Source organism: Gobio gobio (genome assembly GCF_949357685.1).
Source record: "Gobio gobio genome assembly, chromosome: 16".
Classification (NCBI taxonomy): domain Eukaryota; kingdom Metazoa; phylum Chordata; class Actinopteri; order Cypriniformes; family Gobionidae; genus Gobio; species Gobio gobio.
Genome location: NC_137109.1, coordinates 33239335 through 33261425, shown reverse-complemented (window position 1 = coordinate 33261425; position 22091 = coordinate 33239335). Strand labels below are relative to the sequence as shown.

At 37.0% G+C, this 22091-nt stretch overlaps 2 protein-coding genes across 4 annotated transcripts in view; one reads left to right on the top strand and one right to left on the bottom strand.

Annotated features, from left to right (window-relative positions):
- Positions 1-6459: 6459 nt before the first annotated feature.
- On the bottom strand, positions 6460-9490 carry LOC307139344 (proteinase-activated receptor 4). Its single transcript, XM_079838269.1, has 2 exons — positions 9254-9490; positions 6460-8341 (listed from the first exon to the last, which is right to left on the bottom strand). The coding sequence occupies exons 1-2, from the start codon at positions 9357-9359 to the stop codon at positions 7326-7328; spliced, it is 1122 nt and encodes a 373-aa protein (XP_079694395.1). The 5' UTR covers positions 9360-9490; the 3' UTR covers positions 6460-7325.
- Positions 9491-15536: 6046 nt separating this feature from the next.
- Positions 15537-22091, top strand: part of rnf130 (ring finger protein 130) — a 59794-nt gene continuing 53239 nt past the window's right edge. For 2 of the 3 annotated variants that reach the window (XM_079838621.1, XM_079838623.1), the window contains exons 1-2: positions 15541-15694; positions 16009-16426. In XM_079838621.1, coding sequence (XP_079694747.1) covers positions 16153-16426 — 274 coding nt within the window. In that variant the 5' untranslated portion in view covers positions 15541-15694; positions 16009-16152. Of the gene's footprint in view, positions 15695-16008; positions 16427-22091 lie in introns of all 3 variants that reach the window. The other variant, XM_079838622.1, reaches the window with a different exon arrangement.

Here is a 22091-nt window from a genome sequence, read left to right as displayed (position 1 = left end):
CAGTTGCTTTCGTGGGTATTACTAAAATTACACTTTTTGTTGAGTGAGCATGTGCAATCACTTAAAGGTAAAATATCCACTCTGCATCCTCTGACTAATATCAGAAGCAGTGTTGGGGAAAGTTACTTTGAAAAGTAATGCATTACAATATTGCGTTACTCCCTTAAAAAGTAACTAATTGAGTTACTTAGTTACTTTTTAAGAAAAGTAATGCGTTACGTTACTTCTGCGTTACTTTTGCGTTACTTTTTCTCACCTGGGCTGGGCTTGCTTTTTTGTTTAGTTTTTTAATAGCAAAAAAAATCCTTTTTTGTGCAAATGTAAAGACCTCTTCATACCAAAATTGAAATAATAAGCCTCAGGCTGAGATAAAAATGCAAATTTACGCATGAACCATACTGCCGTGCTGTGCTGCCATTCTGGATAATGGAAGAATAGGATGCAGGCGAAAAACGTTTTACCAATAAAAAAAAAAAATCTAGTAATTTTTGCTCATGGCTTAACTGAATCAAAGATCAGCAGCACGACATTGGTCAATAAAGGTAGATTAAATGCATAAAAATATTTGTTTTATTTAAAATTTATATATTTGAGGTTTGCATAGTACTCTGATTTTGCATTTGACTGATGTTATTAATTTTGAGGAGTACTGAATCTTTATTGTGCAAGTGAGATGAATAAATGCTCACATTTAGTCTAGAACTACAATAACACATTTACACACAACGCCTCTGCACTTACTCTCGATTTTTCTCAACATGGGGACAGGAGAGTCAGTCAAATAAACAAATAAATGTGAAAAAGTAACTTGCGTTACTTTTTTGAAAAAGTAACTCAGATATTTTGTTGTAAATTTGAAAAGTAATGCGTTACTTTACTAGTTACTTGAAAAAGTAATATTATTACGTATCTCAAGTTACTTGTAATGCGTTACCCCCAACACTGATCAGAAGAAAACATTTTGTGCTTGTGAACGCGGGGTCCGGACGCGTCTGTTTCTGTGCGATATCGGGTCTCTTGATGAATGAATTTGAAAACTAGGAAGATACTAAGAAAATCAACGATCTAAATTAAATCACAACTAATCTTAAAATCAGCTGATAAACTCTAAACATAACACACTTTATGGAGTCACATAAGATTGGAGTCAGATAAAATTATTCATGGAGTCAGATTTAAAATGAGATATCAATAAATTAAGAGAACTTCACCAAAATGCTGAAAAGGCTTACACGCAGAATTCCTTTTGACCAAGCCGTTAGAATCCATTTTTTCTGGGCTAATCGATGGAAGTTTACACCAGCAAAACATAAAATGCAAGTGAAACTCTAACAATCACTCTAGGACCATTTAGTTTTTTTTTCACAGTGCAAATATGATGATAAATATGATTAAAGTTCAAATGTACTCTAAAAGTGTTTAAAGAGATACTTTGGTTATACATTAGGATGTTCACCAGTCAGAATCTATTAAATATACCTCACCACTAACTTATAGTATTTATAAACATGTGTAGTACATGCTGAGTCTTTATTAATGTTTAAAGGGGTCATAAACTGCACTTTTTTTCAAAAAAAAATTCAAATGTTCTCTGAGGTCCACAGTGTCAGTCAGCCTTGTACATTAAAAAAGCATCCTAATTAGAAGTACTAGACTCTTTTCTATCCTGTTTTTGACCCTCTCTTTGAAAAACTGTTTTAATGGGCACCCACCCAAGTAAATGCCCACTGCTATAATTGGGAAACAGTTTTGCATATTAAAATAATTTTCCATGTGCCCGCCATTACATGCAAGAAATTGTTTTGAAAACTGATTGAAAAATGGTAACCGGTAAAATTCAGCCATGTTTGAACCAGAGTCTGATACAGAATCGGAAGACAATACATAAGGAATAAATATTTATATGTATGTATTTTTAAGCTAGTGTTGTATTTTGTGAGATTAAACAAAGACGCTAGAGAAAGATGTTTATCTTATTACATAATTTAAACTTCTACCAACTGTGTGTAACGGTTATATTTAGTTTCATAGTGTTTTATGATCCTGTTTGCCTAAACCCTTATTCAGTTTTTGTTGTCATGGTTACTGATTGCTTTGTGCATCTGTTTCTTGTTCAGTTTATTTTCTTGTGTGTATTCAAACCCTCTATTCAAGCGCAGACACAGAGTCTGTGCCCACCATGGAAACTGAGCCAGAGACAATGTCTGAGACCATCTTTGTCCCGGAGCTCCAGCCCAGCAGGAGGTCTGCCCAGGTGTGGGAGCCGGCAACACCGTCCTTTCCTGTGGGAATTCTCATGGAGTACAAGGGAATGGATTGGAGTCCCGCCCATACTCCCACTTCTGAGGTTGAGCTGAGCCTGGTCTCTGCAAAATTATTTGAGGAAGTGGAAGAGGTTATTCCCCAAAGCCGCCTCCAAGTCTCCTACATCTTCACAGGACTTCACCCTGTCTCCTTCCCCCAACTGTTCTGTTTGAGGCCTTTGTCCTGGCTGTGCTCAGTGTCATCCACCATCTCCTGCCTGGTTCCTCCCTATGTGATCTACTCCTCCCAGTGTCCATCTGTCTTTAGTACTACCAAATTCCGAGCTCGGAACCCTCCCCCGGACAGCACGCCAAATACGCATAAATTACTATAGCCTTTTTGATTTCATGTACATGAAAACTCATGAAATGCCTATATCTCCCCAAGGAACTTTTACCTCAAGTATGGGGTTACCTCAAATTTACATGATTTGCTTTTCTTTTCTTTTTTTTACAGTTGTGCTGCATCACTATATATAAAAAAAAAAGATCATATACACTCAAATACTGTAATCAAATATTTTTTAATGTGTTATATATTTTTTCAGTTTTCAATTTGCACAGCATCGATGCATCTCGAACAAGCCTTCCATCAACAATGGCAAACGTTGCGTTACTATTGATGCACATGGCTTTGCGATCCTACATCAGCATCAAAACACAGTGAATCCAATGCATTCGTGCAGCTCATCGTAATTTGTATTATAATCGAGCAGCTATTAGCTCGATTAGCTGCTATTTCAAAAATGGCGGTCACAAGCTTGTGTTCATCTTGTTGGTCACGGTAATCCCGCCCCCAGCCCCCTGACGCATGCAGTTCTTACTTCTAGACCAGCAATGTTTTGGTGCTACTTAAGAACTACTTTTCCTGGCTCGGAGCTGGTGCTTTGAGTGTGGAAAGACAATAACCAATTTGAAACTAGGCTCTGGCTCCGAACCAGCACCAGCACTGCCTCGGTGGAAAAGGGGCTCCTTGGATCGACCTGGGTCTTCAACTCTCGTGGCTCCACTACTGCTGGTAGATCTGAGATCGGAGATCTGACTTCACCCTGTGTCCTCCCACCATCGGTTCTGTTGTGGACCTTTGTCCTGGATGTGCTTGGTGTCGTTAGCTGCCTCGTCCATCCACCATCTCCTGCCTGACTCCTCCCTCTGTGATCTCCTCAGTGGTGTCTCCCTCTATCTGCTCCTCTCAGTGTTCGTCTGTCTTTACAGTCCTTCCAGAAAAATGCGGCTTTTTTTTGTGATTGTTGCGGGCAAAAATCCTTGATTATGCGGCACGTTTTCTTAAAAAATGCGATGAAAAATGCGGGATATTTATGCAATTTTATGCGATAAAATTGCGGGAACTTGCAAAAACTGCGGTTTGATGAGAAAGAGAAAAAAAGCACTACATCACAGAAAGTGCTGGAATATTTAAGTTCTCATCTTGTTTTATTGAAGACCTTAATAATGGCTCAAATTTACAAAACATTTAGTCAATCAAGTTCTGTAGCTTTACAAAAGGAATATGCTACAACTTCTGAAAAAATTAATAAATAACTTCCTGTTTTACAGATGTCGCTATACAAAACAGACATTTGAGTGCTTCCAATGCACAAAGTGCAATCTCTTAAAGGGTTAGTTCACCTAAAAATGAAAATTATGTCATTAATGACTTCCCTTTATGTTGTTGGACACAAATTAAGATATTTTAGTTGAATTCCGATGGCTCAGAAAGGCCTCCATTGGCACAATGTACACTCTCAAGACCCATAAAAGGTAGCCTACTAAAGACGTCGTTACAAAGTCCATCTCACTACAGTGGTTCTACAATAACTTTATGAAGCGACGATAATAGTTATTGTGTGCAAAAAAAACTAAATAACGACTTATATAGTGATGACTGATTTCAAAACACAGCATCATGATGCTATGAATCATCGAGTCGATTCATGATTCGGATCGCGTGGCAAACTGCTGAAATACGTGACTTTGGCGATCCAACCCGCTGAATCGACTCATTGATTCATAACGCTTCAAACCGCTGAATCAACTCATTGATTCATAACGCTTCAAACCGCTGAATCGACTCATTGATTCATAACGCTTCAAAGCTTCATGATGCTGTGTTTTGAAATCAGTCAGCACACAGGGAAACTGCTTTGCTCTTTTGCTGTTATTTTTGTTGGCCAATGGGAGTTTGTGCTTCATCATGGTTTCACCGGTATCTATGGTTTCTCCACGGGGTTTGAAGCTTTTCGATGACGTTCGCGTCGGGTAATCACGTCACTTCAAAATGTTCCCATGCCATGGCAATAGGCGGAAATGGCGGCTCTTGTGTGAAGTAAACGAAAATTTTTCAACTTTCTGCTAATATATATGACTTTTTTTGCAACGAAAATGCGGGGATTATGAAATCATGACAGCCCCGCATATTTTGCACGCGGAAATAGGAAATTTATGCGGCGAAAGTGCGGCGTGTTTGAAAAAATGCGGCCCCCGCATGAATATGCGGACTTTGGCTGATTATGCGTTAAATCACGCGATCGCATAATCGCGTTTTTCTGGAGGGACTGTCTTTATAGCTCATCAACCAGCACCCACCCTTCCTCCTCTGTTGGACTTTGTTTATTGCTATGGCACGAGGATGTGCCTTCTGGGAGGAAGGGTGTAATATAAGGGTTATGTTTTTATTTTTAGGTTTTCCCTGTTCCTGCTTGAGTTAGCAACTTTTGAAAAGTTGATAAAAGTCAACAAATACATTTTAAAAGTAATTAAATTTGTTGCTGCTGTTTGAATTTTTTAATTTTTTTGTCTGGGTAGTCTGGAAAAATAGCTAATTCTTGCAACAAATTTTGCTAAGTTGCCATCTCTATGCGCCTCTCGCATTTACTACTACATGACAATTGTGGACGGGGCTAAAGAGGCAGTGATGTAGAAGTAGGCATTGATCTTCCTTAGAGGTGGTCTTTAGTCCCACTATGACGTCATACTGAGACAAAATCAGACTTTTGAGTTTTGAAACTTTCAGGTTAATGTATAGTACAATGACCACTAATATGTGAAAAGATCAAAGACATTTTGATTTCTCAATTCATGAGCCCTTTAAAGTAAATCTAAACCCTGTATGCATGTTTCTGGGGACTTTTTCTTTGTGTACCAGTATTTGCAAAAAGCAAATTAAGTTTGCCCTTGTGTTCTTCTTAAATCAATATAAAATCACTTTTATTAGTCATTATACGTTGCAGTAACAGCTAAGAGTTTGTGGATCATGTCTAAAGTCTGTAATGAAAGCACCTAATGTAGAAGTCGAACAATGTGCTGTTGAATTATTGCAGTCTGGTTGCAAATAAACCTCAACACAGAATCAGTTCAACTGTCAGTTTCATTATGGCCATATATTTCATGTTTCTCCTTTTCTGTTTCTGCTTCTTTCAACAGTGACATGACAAAGTAAGCATGCAGTAGAAAGACAGTTCAAACACAAGGGTACAGGGAAGAATGAAATCAAAGGACAGTTTGTTGCTGCATTAACTGTGGTCTTACAAACCAAACATACACACTCATCTGTGTGTGTTTATGTATAACACTCTTGTATTTGCCTGTTTGCCAGTCTATATCTATACCACAAGTATAGGTCTACTCTATAGGTAGAGGTTTTAAGGAGCATATATAACATTCCTTACTCAAAACTAGAGGGTCATGATTCATCATGTTGTCTGTTATGGACATACAATATCTACACTATATGCCTATAGCTCCCCAAGGGACTTTTACCTCAAGTGTGGGGTGAAAGACCCCATTTTCTGCATTTATGTTTACATGGTTTGTAATAAAAAAAGAGACTAATTTTACAATTTCTTTTTCTTTTCTTTTCTTTTTTTTTTTTTTACAGTTTTGATCCATCACTATTCAATAAAAAAAATTAGATCATTGAACACACAAAATACTGTAATCAAATATTTATATGTGTAATATAGTTTTTCAGTTTTCAATTAATTCATATCAAGGTGTATAAATGTCCCCACTAGAGTTCAGTATTGTCCACTAAATGGAGTACTAAATGTAAGTTCAGAAGGAGCATGTCAATGGAGTTAAGCAAGGCTACACTAAGTGATGGAATTTTGGGTCATCGGTGCATTTAATGTAATATTAATGTTAACATGGAGGGTGGAATACTTCTTCAAACCAAAGCAAATTAAAACATTTTACAATAATACATTTGTCAGGTGTTGTATTATAAAACAATAGATGCTGTTCAAATAAACACTCAAATACATTTCTGGTATCATATACATAGTTCATAAAAAAAACAATCAGCAGTGCTTGACATAAGAGCTAGATATGGTTGCGGATGTAACATGTATTATTTCTCATGCATGCTTCTATTGCAGAAAACAGGCTAATAAAAGGCATTTGCTATTCAATGATTTGTACTATATTGCACAATTGTACTGTCCACTATACTGTATACTTCATGGTGGAAATGTGAATAAGCCTTCCACTGTTTGAATCAATTAAATGTATTCAGTTTTTAGTTCACAGTTATATATTCCACATTTTATTTATGTTAAAGTCATTACTAAATATATAATATAATATATTATAATAAACATTTCCAGTATGAATAATTCTAAAATCTAGCCCAATTTTGGTGAACCTTGCAAGCAAACATTGGCAGAAGCTCTAATAGTTCACTGAGTTTTCCAACCTTATTAATCGAACAGACCATGGAGACTGCTGAGTGATCTTGGATATCTCTACAAACAGCATTTGCAATTTTTTAGCAAACATGCAGTGTGCCTTCATGCAAGAAACGTTAAATGTTTTGACATGTGTCTCCTGTATCACTATGACTAAAGGAAAGAATGAGGAAATGGAATTAATATCTCCTCATTCCAGTTCTTCCTGTGCAAAATAAACTAATCTTAAGCTATATTCATGGATAGGCAGACATCAGTCATTTAATACACCCTAGAATTTTTGAGCTATATAACCTTGTATCTTCTTATTTCCATAACTGTTATGCTAACTTCACGATCAAGCTGTTTCTCCATTTAAAGATCCTTCAGTCCTGTTCATCTTTGATAGTAAGGTCATCTTTGTCCTAGACTCTGAGGAGGACTCCGAATCAGACCCAGAACATCTGAGAGCCTCCCATAACCTCTTTCTGAAATCCTTAGACACATAATAAAAGATGAAAGGATCAATGCAGCTGTTGAAGGTGCTGAGAGACAAAGTGATCAGGTACGGAACATAGAGGTCATTGTTGGCGAAGTCCGATTTGGAGTAGTGCAACAGCATGAGAACATTGCTAGGCAATAAGCAAACAATAAAAACTATCAACATCAGCACAGTCACTCCAACTGCATGGGCAAAACGCTGGCCTTCAGCCATAAGGGTGCGTAACACTGCAGAATAGCAGAACAGGACAACCAGCAGTGGAAGCAGGAAGCAGAGGGAGAAGAGAGTTGCAAAGTACGGCAGGAAGTACTTTTCCTGCTCTTCTAAAGGCAGTGCATCGTGGCAGGTTGTTATTGAAAGGTTCTTTATGTTATAGGACTGTTTTGAGGCTAACAAGGGCACGGCAGCAGCTGCAACTACTATCCAAACCAAAACACTCATATAGACTGAGTTCTTGTTACTACGAAGTGTCTTGGCACCAAAAGGGTGAACGAGAGCTACATAGCGATCCACAGCGATCAGTGCCAGACATACCACTGAGCCGTACATGTTTCCATAGAAGAGCGCAATTACAATTCGACAGAATGGTTCTCCAAATGTCCAGTTGTTGCCTTGGAAATGGTAGACAATACGAAAGGGGAGCACCAGCAGTAGCAGAAGGTCACAGGTGGTGAGGTTGATCAGCAGAATGGTGGAAGGGAGCTTTTTGGTTCGCAAGACCAGCACCCAGAGGGCTAATGTGTTTGTGGGAAGCCCGATGAAAAAGGAGAAGAGGCAGAGAAGAGGAATCACTAGTTCAGTCCTGTAGTTCTGGATCTGCTCCACATGCTTGTCTAGTAGTGTACCGTTGATCACAGGAAGGCTCCTCCCCCCTGAGAGACAGGATAACGAAAAGACTCATTTAATCGCTATGTAGGTCAACCAAGAAAGCAATCACAAGCATAACTACTAAGTACTGAATGGTATGTGCAGTCAAGTCAAATAGACATTATTGGTACCAACATATTTAAAATGATAGATCACCCAGAAAATAAAAAGTCTGTCATACTCACCTTCAAGTTGTTCTAAACCTGTATGAGTTTCTTTGTTCTGCTGAACACAAAAAGAATATAGTTTATGTAACAGCTGCTAGTCCCCATTGACTTCCAGAAACTGCTTGGTTATACTAACACTCTTCAAAATATATTATTTTGTGTTCAACAGAACAAAGAAACTCATACAGGTTAAGAACAACATGAGATTGAATAAATGACCGAATTTTCGTTTTTAGGTGAACTATCCCTTTAAGAAAACATAAAATCTTGTTTTGGTAAATCTCGACTTTTTGTCTAATAATTTCGATTTATTTATATCATAATTCATATCATAGCCTCCATAGGACACGAGGGCTATGACACAATTTACATTTTTGGTGAACTATTCCCTCACGTTTAATTTAGGCTATTATTCAGTCTAATCTGGTTATACTCATGTAGTCTACTTGCAACGGTATCGCAAGAATGTGATAAAATGTAAGTGTTAGACATGTCCTGTCTGTGCATGTTGCACCAAACAACCCCGACCACATTTTTTAAAAATAGCCTGTGTTGATCTAAATTATATTTTAACTACATTTTGTGAAAACCAGGACACATTTTCAGTAATAACGACGTTTATTGTAGTATTTATAATTACTGTAACATATATTTTTGATAGAAACGTCAACACACCAAAGTCAAAGACATTCAAAACACGATGCTGATGTTATAATCTAAAAGTTAATAATATAACGAGAAAAGACTTACTGGAAAGACTTCTGTTGGAGCTTTCCTCCTCTAAAGCTGATGAAACGTGAAGACCAATGAGAAGGAGATGGGAAAAAAGCAATCGTGAAATTACAAAAAATGTCATCGTGCTGAAGAAAAGGTTTTCAGTAGGCTAGTTTATAAGGCTGAAAGAGACAATCTCTTTCCTCCCTTTAGTTTATTCTCTGATTCTATAAAAATGTTTTTCCAATTTGTAGACACCAGTCCACTCTGCTATCTTAACTCTCTCTGTTTTTTTTCTGTTTGGAGGAAAAAAAATGTTTTAATAGTTTTGCTGCCATTGACACCCGCCTCACTAAATGTAGACCAATCAATGAGTTTCTCTGGGTCGTTCTCTCTGTTTGTGAGGATATTAAACAGATGTGAGCTCCTGTTTACATATTTCCCTCCTACTCATAGGCTACAGTTTAGAATGTTTGGATAGGCCAATATATACAGGGTTGGGGCGTAATGAAATGTAACATGTATTTCATTACAGTTACATTTTAAATGGGTGGTAATCAAATTACAGTTACATCCGATAAGTATTTTACATTACCAAGTGATTACTTTTTAATCTAATTTATTTCATTTAGACATTAATGTAAACTGTAACGGGCAGTTAATGTAAACCAACCCGTTCTCACTCCCAAGGCGTCAAATTCCGACGCATGGTCAAGTGCTTTCCGCGTCACAATAAAGACGCTAAAGGTAAAGGTACCCCTAGGCGTCACTATATTGACGCGCCGAGTGCTCCATTCAATGAGAAACCTTTGGCGTCAGACACAGACGCGTCGGGCATGGGAACGTTATCGTCATGATGATCTATATTGGGTTATGATTTTGATGATGTTGGACTGTGATTCTCAATTTAATCAACCAGCATCATTTTACTTACGTTATCTAGACACGTTTTAACATGTAACCCAACCCCATTCCATCCCTAAACCTACCCATTTGTGTGGTATAAAACGCAGATATAACAGGCAGAGTCGACTGCATGCACAATTTATTCAAAAAATACAAATATTCCGAGGCCAAGCGATTGATTTGTGTGAAGGAAATCCCCAAAAGCGATCAGCGTCTCCATCCGCAGAAGATCACGAACACATAAAATTTCAAATATTGCCGCCCGTTACGTCAGTTTTCATAGTGAAATTGCATTGGCTCTCGTATGTCTCGTGACCAATTGCGTCATTACGTCAGCTTTGATTGTAAAATGTCATTGGTTCTCGTGTGTCTTGTGACCGAATGCGTCATGCTAAAGAGGCGTGTGTATTATTTGAATTATATATGAATGTGTGCGTTCACGGAGTGGCGGGATCATCATCTCAGCGATTAAAACATTAAGATCAACTCTGTTCTTTACATGAAGACATCGTGTGACTTCAGAAGACTTGGAATGCAACATGAGTTAATACTTTTATACTGTTTTTGGTCAGTTTTTGCAATAAATAGATATGACTGTACTTCTATTTGCCTGTTATGTCTTTTATATTGTTTGGGAGTGGGTAGGTTTAGGGTAGGAGTTGGGTTAGCTGCTCCAAAATATAAAAGTAACCTTTAAATATGAATAAAATATTAATAAAATCATGTATGCTTTTACAAATGCATAGAATAAAATGCGTCTTGATCTGACGCATTGGGTAAATAACTGAAATCAATGGAGCACCCAGCGCATTGATATAGTGACGCCTAGGGGTGACTTTAGCGTCTTCGTTGTGACGCGGAAGGCACTTGACCATGCTTCGGATTTTGACGCCTTGGGAGTGAGAATGGGTTGACATGTGTACTAAACAGGAAGAGATAACGTCTTACAGGAAATGAAATATATGCTATGCGAAAATGTGGGTTGTTGGTCAAAAGAAGTACTTTAACCACAACATGCTTTGACTTTTCTTAGTTCCTTTAAAAGAGAGAGAGCGAGAAGGAAAAGAATAACACTTTGTTCCGTTAAAACATTTAAGGTTTATTTTATAATAACTGCTATTAATAACAATAACAAGTTGTTCCATTAAATAATGGAAAAAAGATTGTACATTCAAAGTCACTAATTCCCATTACACATGAAGTATTAGTTTGTGTCTTTTTAATCTCAAAAACACAATAACAATTTTCTGTTCAAATAAAGAACCTTTAAGAGTGTTAATGTAGACAGTGAGCGCTAGAGGGCGCAATGGTTGGACTCTTGACCTGCAAGATTTACATCAGTGGTGTTGAGAGACGTTATTTTATACTAATAACACAGAACAGTTTTTCAGTCCGCAATTTCCCACTGTCTCTTTACACATAGGCTCATTTGAGATCTTGAGAAGTTGAACCATGTTCCAAATCCAAAATCTTGTGAAACCGAAAACAAATATGTAGCCTACAGGAGATTGGAAAGAATTATGGTTAAAATGCATGTGATAAAATGCAATGATAATTAGATATAACGCTAAATGTTTTTTTTTTTTTTTTCACCTTAGGCTACTTACTCAAATGCCTTGTTTAATCTTGTTTAATAATAACTCAAATGCCTTGTCTTAGCATGTCATGGGGAGAGCGAGGCACACCCTAACACTTTTTGACTTTCTCAGTTTGTGTAAATCCACTTGGGGTATTTATTTTTTCCCACATTAATTTCCCACATGTCTAGTACAATTATGTGGTTTTGTTTCATTTATACAGTGTATACTTGTTTCTTGATTTACCCCGAAAGAATGTAAGTGAAATGTGAAAACATGCCCCAACATGTGAGAGGTACTATTGAGGACCAAACCTGCAGAAATTAAAAATAAATGAATGAACAAAATAAATAAATATACAAATATATAAATGAATAAAATCAATAAATAGATAAATACAAGTGAAATAAATATGATTCATTTTTAATCAAATTTAATTTTGTATTATTTTTCCCATAATGTATTATTTTCTGCTTTTATACATTTAAAACAATATATATCATATATATTTTATATATAATATTTTTTTTTTACTTTTATTTATTTGTTCATTAAAATAAAAAATATTAACAAATAAAACAAATAAAGTTATTTTGATGTATAAAAGCAGAAAATAAATGAAGGGAAAATAATACAAAATTAAATTTGATTAAAAATGAATCATATTTATTTTATCAAGTCGATTGTCCTATTATCACATTTATTTATCTATTCATTTATATATTTTATTTATTGTTCATTCATTTATTTTTTATTACTGCAGGTTTGGTCCATAGTATGGCATATTGAAACATAACCATGTGACAGCTTAAAATGTTATCTGATATAATAAATAAATAAAATATCCAAGACAAACTAAAATATTTTGTCAATAAAATACAATTATTAACTTTTTCAAATAAAATAATGGCATTTTTTTAATCATTAAAAATAAACACATTTTTGAGTTTGACAACAAACACACTGCAAAACAGCTATACAGCAGTTAAAAACATAATAATAATGAATCATTTCTAAACATTGACTCTCAGTCATTATTCACCTTTTTCTCGTGGTTTCTCAATAGAATTCATAAAAGTATAGAATATAATAGCGTAGTTCGAATAGGGGCTTATTGTAAAGCAGTGTGACAACATGCCCCACCTGCGCAACTGGGATTTAAACCTGGCTTGTGTCTTCTGCTGTTCGGATTAAAGAACTATCTAAATGGCTAAAAAACAGATATACGATAAAAATAATATCAGATTTGTCTCATTTTAAATAAAAAAAACAAAACAGAGATGAATAATTAACTTCAGTAAATTTACTTTTGTAAATAAATGTTCAGTGATATCTTCCAAAGGAATTTTTTTTAATTTTGGAGCATTTATTTTCTCTAAATAGTGTTGATGTGGCAACTAGTAAATACACCAAGTTTTGTCATCCTGGCATGTGTGGAAAGTTTTAAACCATGCGTGTTACAACTAACCCCGTGTTAGGTTGTGCCCAACTCTCCCCCTAACATTTATATACATACATCAGCTGTGTTCACTTTATCTCAGTCTGAAGCTGAAGAAACATGAAACTTCCTTATACATAATTTTCATTTCCACCAACTTCATAAGTATAAAGTAAATTGAGTAGGCCTGTTACATTTCAAAGTTCACATTTCAGATCTATGACATGGGGGGAAATTCTGTAGGAAATGCTGTTTGATTTAAAAGTAGGCTATTGGAGTATACTATACCTGATTATATGACACTAAACAAAAAAAAATTGTTTGTATAATTTATTGTATTGTAGGATTATATGGCCTCCACTAGAGAGAGCCAGAGATCCGATGGGTGATAATTGTTGATATCCAACGGTCCAGCTAAATTATCTCTAATTATTAGGCTACAAGACATTGTGACATGTATATGGTGGGCAGTTAAAGGTAATTGTTTAAAGGTGAACATAAGGACAATAAATATGAAAACAATATTGTGGATCCATGTATCTACTGCTGTTTGTCAAGATTAAATAAGGATAAGGATTTTATTGTGCAGTAAAAAAGAAAAGACGAATCATAAACTGAGTTGGATCTGTTGTCCAGTGCACCTTCTGGCTATACAGATGATCAAATATGCCAAATGATCTGCAGCTCACCATAATATAATTATAATTTATATAGTTGTATTAACTAAAACATTGACAAAGATGAATAAATCCTGAAAAAAATTTGTCAAAGTCATTGTTGGTTTATGTTAATGTTAAAGAAGGCCCGGTTTCAGACAGGTCGATTAAGCCATAGGCTTTAGTGTAATTAGGACATTTAAGTATAGCATTTATAAACACGCCTTAGAAAAGAAAAATGCTGCTGTGCATCTTGAGACAAAACAATGGCACTTCCTTAATTTAAGATATGCATGTCAGTGCTAGTTGCTTTCAGCTAAAACATGCATTTTAATCTGGGACTTGCTTAAGCCTTGTCTGTGAAACCGGATATAACTATGTTAACAAATGAGACCTCATTGTAAAGTGTTAACGTTACTTATTAAAAATTGTGCTCTGGGTTTTCACAAGAGTAGCCTGATATCTTTATGTATTGTCATGCCAACAGAGAATGATTAATCTTTACAGAACAACATTAACACTTTATATGATGTTACCAAATATGGAGGTTGTCTCTGTATTATGACCATCAGAATTGTATTATGCTTTACATGCATGCTTACTTACATGCTTACATAGGGGTGAGCAGGGCACAACCTGGGGTTAGTTGTAACACACATGGTTTAAAACTTTCCACACATGCCACGATGAAACTTAGTGTATTTAGTTGCCATATCAGGAAACTTCCTTATACATTCCCAAATTTTTCCTCTGTTTTGAGTCAAATCTAATTTTATTCTTATATATGTTATTTAAGAGTTGAGATAGTTCTAACCAGCAGAAGACACGAGCCAGGTTTAAATCCTAGTTGTGCAAGTGGGGTATGTTGTCACATTGTGTTACAATGAGCCCCTATTAGAACTACGCTATTATATTCTCAACCCAGTATCACGCCAATTGGCGTGATACTGGGTTGATATTCTATACTTTAATGAATTCTATTGAGAAACCATGAGAAAAAGGTGAATAAAGATTCAATGTTAAAAAATGATGAATTATTATTATGTTTTGAACTATGCTGTATAGCTGTGTTTTGCGATGTTTGTTGTCAAAAAATTTAATTATTAAAAAAAATTGCATTATTTTAACCTATATGAAAATGTTAATAATTGTATTTTATTGACAAAATATTTAAGCTTGTCTTGTATATTTGTTCTAGTTGATCAGATAACATTTGAAGTTGTCACATGGTCACGTTAATGTGCCCCTCACATGTTACAATATACCCCACCTATGGGGCACGTTCTCACATTTCACTTCCATTCTTTCGGGGTAAATCAAGAAAAAAAAGTATAGGCCTACACTGCATAAATGAAACAAAACCACGTAATTGTGCTAGACATGTGGGAAAAATAAATACTCTGAACCACAAGTGGATTTACACAGACTGAGAAAGTCAAAAAGCGTTAGGTTGTGCCCCGCTCTCCACAACACATCATATTTCAGATGAGCAAACTGAAATAAAACAGCTCTGGTCATGTAAAAGAAATAGGCTACAAAACATAAAATAGGCTACATAAACAACTCTTTGTAAACAATAGACACTTAAATTCAAAAGAATACGGTCTCGAAGGCTGCCACTTGTATTAAATGAGTGATTAAGGCCCAGCATACGCATTTTGAGATGATGGTGGTGATGTGGCCCCGTCCTTCCTTCCCTCCCACTGATCTGATCTCACCGTGCGAGAGACGCGCTTCTTCGCGCGTGCGTATACGCGTGCGACTCAGTGTTGGCGACAAAGGGAAAAGCAGAACAGCAACACATTGGTCTGCCTATGGCCGAACGAGCCACGGCTCTGTGAAATATAACAACAAAGAGAGAGTTTAACTGTAAATAATACAGGTGGACGCGACCAAACAGGTAAGACATCTCGTCATAACCCTTTTTTAATAAATGAAAACCTCCGCGTGAGGAAAGGTGTTTTTGTTGCATAGCAGCTGGTTGTCAGGGCTGGTTGCACGAACAAAGCAGTCCTGACACCATAAGAGACACATTTGTTGCCCTTTAATAGTCGCTAAAAGCCAGTGGACTAGTTATAGGGCCTGTAGACAAGCCTGATTGACCGCCTTTAGTAAAAGCAAACTGGGTTAATTATACGGACTCAAGCCTCTCTAGTGAAATCCACGCGTTTTGTTGTCAGTACCGTCGACTAATCTACCCTTTCTTTCTGCAAGGGGAAGCCACGCATGGCTCACCATATGGACGTTGTGGCTTGAGAGGAGGACAGTATGTTTACATGAGGGCTCTTGAGACAGAGCGCTGACCGTTGAAAGAATCGCAGAGTCGGGTTGCGTTGATCGGTGAAGACATTGCCGAAGATGCTGAAGAGATTGGCCGCGCCGGCGTCATGCAGCAGCTGCCTTCTCGCCTTCCTCCTTGCCTTCGTCTCGCCCAGGTGTACGCTGTCTATCGGTGCCGACAAAACTATGGTGAACAAGGAGGATTATTATAGCGCCACGGTCAACGCCACGGTTTTGGACCATAAAGGCAATCCTCAACAAATGGTGACGAAGAATGACGGGCGTTACGGGCAGAATTCGCCCAAAACAGAGGCCAAGGGGATCGTGGTCGCACCTGCTGCTGTTAATGGGGGTGAGTGTGTATGTGCATTGACTGCATTGATATTTTAAACAGGTGTTAAAAAATATTTCACCAGAACAGATGCTCCATCTCTTCACTTAACAAGGTTATGAATAACTGTCTCCTAAACAATACCCATTTGGGAGGAAAGCATCTTAAAGTAGTCTAAGATGGTTTGATATTTTACGCAGGTGTTCACAAATATTCCACCTAGAACAGATGCACTACAGCTCTTCACTTATCAGGGTTAAGATGGTGCAGGTCTTTGCTTTAAGTTGGTCTCTGGGTAGACTGGTCATCATCTGCTTAGCTGGACAGCCAAATTTGATATGGTCTTAAACCAGCTTGGGCCAGTAAAATACTAGCTAATCTTAGATCAGATAGAAATCTTCACTTTATTCATACATTTTATGGGTGTTTATTTGTCTTCACAGTAATATAATAATACTTTTTGTCACCATAGAGAACCTAATGCGTTTTATGGTTTGCTTTGTTGCATCACCTTTTCAGTTATGTTCAAATCCATTATGCTTTATGAAAGATAGCTATTTTGAAAGTAATTTTAGTATGTGGACTTGCAGATCAGACACTTCCTGTGACATTTGACATATTCGCATGATTGTCATGTCATTTCCTCTATACTGTGCACAACAGAGAAAACTGATGTTGAATATTTACTTCTTTATATATAACTGTGTTACTTCACTTGATTGAGGTAGTTGCCCTTTCAACTTATGCATCAGCATATAGCACTATGTGAGACCTTGTGGTTATTCAGGTGCCCTGCTTTGACAAATTCTCTTGCAACGATGACTCCATAAACAGAACTGTACATCCTTCGTATGATATACTTGCATAACCTCCCCTGAAGAGGCCCTGCACCGCTGTGTGCTCTGTTCTGAAAATTCAGTGACGTAGGGGATAAGGGATACAAGTGCGTTGCTTTGTTTGAAATAACAGTCAGTAATACCATCCCTTGCCTTCCACTGCATTAAATTAGCAGCTCTTGTGTCTCAGAGCATATGTTAGGTGGCCTGCTTGACGCCAACGGGTGTTGCTCAATTGCACACTTGTTTAATCACAGTATCATGCATGTTCATGAAGCCACAAAGTTGCTTTTTGCAGTGCCATGGCTCCTGTCTGTGGATTGTCTTTATCAATCTCCCATTACAGCTGATATATTTAGGTAAATTCATCTCCATCACACTTATTATTCCAAATCAGGGCTTAAAAACGGGGTAAATAAATAGTTTTTCATTTAATAAAAAACACGTTTGTAAAGGCTAATGTTTTATGTATTTGAATAATTTGTCCTCTATTAATAGCTTCATCTTTTATACACAAGATTTTGGCCAAATGCACATAATGAAACAACATGAAAAACTGAGCAGCACCCACATAGCCAAAATAAACTTTGTAAGTTGATGAAAGCGTAATGCTGAACTTACAGTCTCAAATGCGGCCATTAATGACTGACAAAACACAATAACTCCATTTGGGTTTGATTTTGTGAAAATGTTAATATGTCACACGCAAGTGCCACAATACTAACTTTGACAACATGGTGTTTAATTATAAAAAAAAAAATTCTTGAATAGGAGCGGTTCTAAACTAACCTACATTTTTCGCTGGTTTAAAACACACACCACGCTAGATATTACCTCCTGCCATTTAACTTTAACAATTGGTGACATATCCTCAGAAAACCATTGGATGCTTCAACGTCACATTTGCATAGGCCGTACTATTTGAATTCATGATTGGTTGACTGCCAAATTAAAATATTAAACAGAATGATAAAATCACATTATTAACCGCCCCGGTTTATAATCATTTAAAAAATTGTTTCTGTTTTTGTTTAAGCTTGTGTTAATTTTGTTCGTTTCTGGTTTTTGCTTTCGTTCCTTGAACCGGTTCGGAGCCTCGTTCAAAATTTTGCTGAATCATTTGGTTTTTGCTAGATCCTCCTGTATGTATTGAATGGCTTGAGGGAAGTGCTGTATCTATAATCATTCTTAGGCTGGCTGGTGTCGTCTTCCAGTGTTCGGATGTATATTTCTCTCTCTCTCTAACCCAGTTGTTCTCTTATACTCTGCTTGTTCAGGTTACAGGATGCTCAGAAATCACCAGAAATCCTTGAGTCTGAGATTCTCTGTAAATCAATTATGAATCAATATTTATAGCACCATTAGAATGCTTATTGAGGTGTAGGGCACTTTGACTTGGTTTAGTGCCATTGTGGTAAGATTAAAGAAGATGAATATGTCAATGCCAACCATTGCAGACAAGGGATCTTTACTGCTGATCACATATTTTGAGTTCTGTTTTCAAGCCTTGTTTTTGATGACTTCAGCAGGGCAGTTTTCGAAGTCATGTGTCCATCCCTCATTGTTCCAATTTTCAGCTTGCATGCTGTTCTAGTTAACCTAGTGTGTTGAATTGACCCGAGGCAGTTGTCTGACCTGCTGGTCATTATGCCAGTGAACCCAGTGGGGGTCATTAATCCTGATCCATTCAGGAGCTGGAAAAGGGACACCAGGCTCTATATTATTTAATATGAAATATGTTCTCAAGGACATTTGCACATCCATTCCCACTTTGCAGTGAGGGAAGAAAGACAATGGCTAAAAGAGACATTCTATCATTTAAGAGCAAGTTTGCACAGTAAATCTAAAGCTAAACTTCCACAAGCTATTCTGTTTCTTTTATTGCCATCTCAATTGGATCTGAGGCAAGGTAATGCTTCTTAGTAGAAGATTGTAGATAAAGAGAGCAGAGTACTGACATAAAACGGTAACACCCACTTCCTCTGTTCCTCAAATCACTGTCAGGATTAGGGATGCTAACGTTAACCGTAGATCGATTAATTGACAATAAGTTAATCAATAAAACTTAACAATGGTGGATTTAAGCAAGGTCATCATTAGAGTGCTTAGTTTAGAGGTGCGTGCGGCTCATGCGCAAAAAAGATGTCAAGTGTGAACACAGCCTTACACTCTAAAAAAAAAAAAAAGGTTCTATATGGCACCAGAAATGGTTCTTGGCTCGTAATCGGGAACCTTTTTAAGTTCTATATAGCACCAATTTTGGTGCTTCAGAGGTTCTTCACCGGTTCTTTGACTAAGGTGCTATATAGCACAGCTAACTATGGTGCTATATAGCACCAAAAGTGGTTCCTCTATGATTACGACGAAGAACCATTTTTGGTGCCATATAGAACCTTTTTTTTAGAGTGTATATTGTGTTTGGGCTCATTCGGGACCACCTTCTCTAAATAAAGATATGTGATCTCTATATGGTTTACTTATGTTTCAAAGTTACAAATAAAAACGTAGTGCAAAGCCTCATATGTATATTGTTTACAAATCCATTGGTAGTGCTTTTTCATATAAATGCTTGGTATAGTTTATTCTGAAACATATGCTTGTTGCATTCTGCAAGTTGAGACCTTTTCAACAATATAAAACACAAGTCTATATCTGTTCACACTTATGAAAATAGAGCACCTCTAATATGTCAGCAAAATTAAAAGCACTTGTTAAGTGATGGTCATATTCACTGTAAAGCCAAGCTTCTAAGCTTAAACGACACCTATTTTGTGTTGGTTAAGCAAGTGGATGTTAAAGGGTTAGTTTGCCCAAAAATGAATATTCTGTAATTAATAACTCGCTCTCATGTCATTCCAAACCCGTAAGACCTTCGCTCATCTTCGGAACACAAATTAAGATATTTCTGATGAAATCCGAGATCTCTCGGACCCCTCCATAGTAGGGGTGGGAATCTTAAGGCACTTAACGATTCGATCCGATTCCGATTCTGGGAGTAACGATCCGATTCCCAAAATGTTTCTTAACATACATTTTTGGTAACTAATTTTCCTGCTGTGCAAATACATGAACTTTACATTTTAACCAAAATTGGAGCTAATATGTGTTTTGTTTTTTTTGTTATAATATCTGTTTGACAGTATTGCCATATTAAAAATGATTATGAAGATTTCTTTCAACACTTTTGTTTTATTAACAAAGTTATATTCAAGATTTACAAGCTCTAATGAAACATAGTAAGCCATACAATTGCAAAGAACAAATCTTTAAAACATAGGCTAATGCAGAAGAAAAACAACTTTAGCGCTAGCTGAGAAGCCAAATTCAGTGTGTGCGCATAACATCTCACATGAGAGAACTTGCCGAGCTGCAACAGTCATGTTAGAGACATTTAACGAATCACTCACCAAAACGAAGTCTTTGTTCAGAATTTTCCGTTCATTTGGAACATTGTGCAGTAGTTCAGCAATATTCGATAAGTCATTCCAAAAATGATGCCACGGATGTTGGTAGGTTTATGTCCCGGCCATCGCATCGGAGACATAGGAGTGTTATTAAGCATTAATGGCAAGGAAAGCGCCCTATAGCCTACTTGAGCACCACTTCGTTATTTTGGCTCAGAATTTCGTTTGTTGGAAATATGAACTTAATTTAGAAATGGGAGGCAGCCGCAGCAAGCCCAGACACAGCGGCCATCGCTGCATCGATGCATCGACCTTTTCTCCCACCCCTACTCCATAGACAGCAATGTAATTAACACTTTCAAGGTCCAGAAAGCTAGGAAAGACATTGTTAAAAAAGTCCATGTGACTACAGTGGTTCAACCTTAATTTTATGAAGCGACAAGAATACTTTTTGTGCGCAAAAAACAAACAAAAATAACTTTATTCAACAATTTCTTCTAGCCTGTGTTAGACTCGTACTCTGTTGACGTAGTGTAAACAGTGCAGTGCTGCATAGTTCTACAACAGAAAGACTCGTGTGCATGTGACGTGGTGCTCACGTGAACAGCGTCGGCCAGTGGTAAGCCGAGGGTTCTGGAAGTGCTGCACTGTTTACATTAGGTAAACAGCGCAAGAGTCTGACACCTGAAATTGTTGAATAAAGTCATTATTTTTGTTTGTTTTTTGCGCACAAAAAGTATTCTTGTCGGTTCATAAAATTTAAGGTTGAACCACTGGAGTCAGATGGACTATTTTAATGATGTCTTTATTACCTTTCTGGACCTTGAAAGTGTTAATTACATCGGATTTCATCAAAAATATCTTCATTTGTGTTCCGAAGATGAAGGGAGTTCTTATGGGTTTGGAACGACATGAGGGTAAGTAATTAATGACAGAATTTTCATTTTTTGGGTGAACTAACCCTTTAAGTACAGTGATAACTTAGTAGAGCCCCCGCTTGAGATTCTCTCTCTCTCTCTCTCTCTCTCTCTCTCTCTCTCTCTCTCTCTCTCTCTCTCTCTCTCTCTCTCTCTCTCTCTCTCTCTCTCTCTCTCTCTCTCTCTCTCTCTCTCTCTCTCTCTCTCTCTCTCTCTCAGGATGTCTGCATTTGTGATTTCACTCTAGCATAATCATTCCTGAGTGATTCAGTACTACAGATCAGCTGACCAAGAATATTCTCTCAAAGGAAGGCATGTTTGGGATGTTACTGCTCTCAGCTGCATACATTTAAAGGGGAAGGGGGTGGGGATGGGTTTAAAGCTGTCTTGTCTTGTCACATAGTCTTTTGGAGTGATGGCAATGTTGAAATATTGCAGCATTTATTACAAATTATTTCTCTTTTTTAATTTTTTTTTATTAAATGCATGTGCCCTCGTAATCGTTAACAAAAAACAACAATTAGCAAAC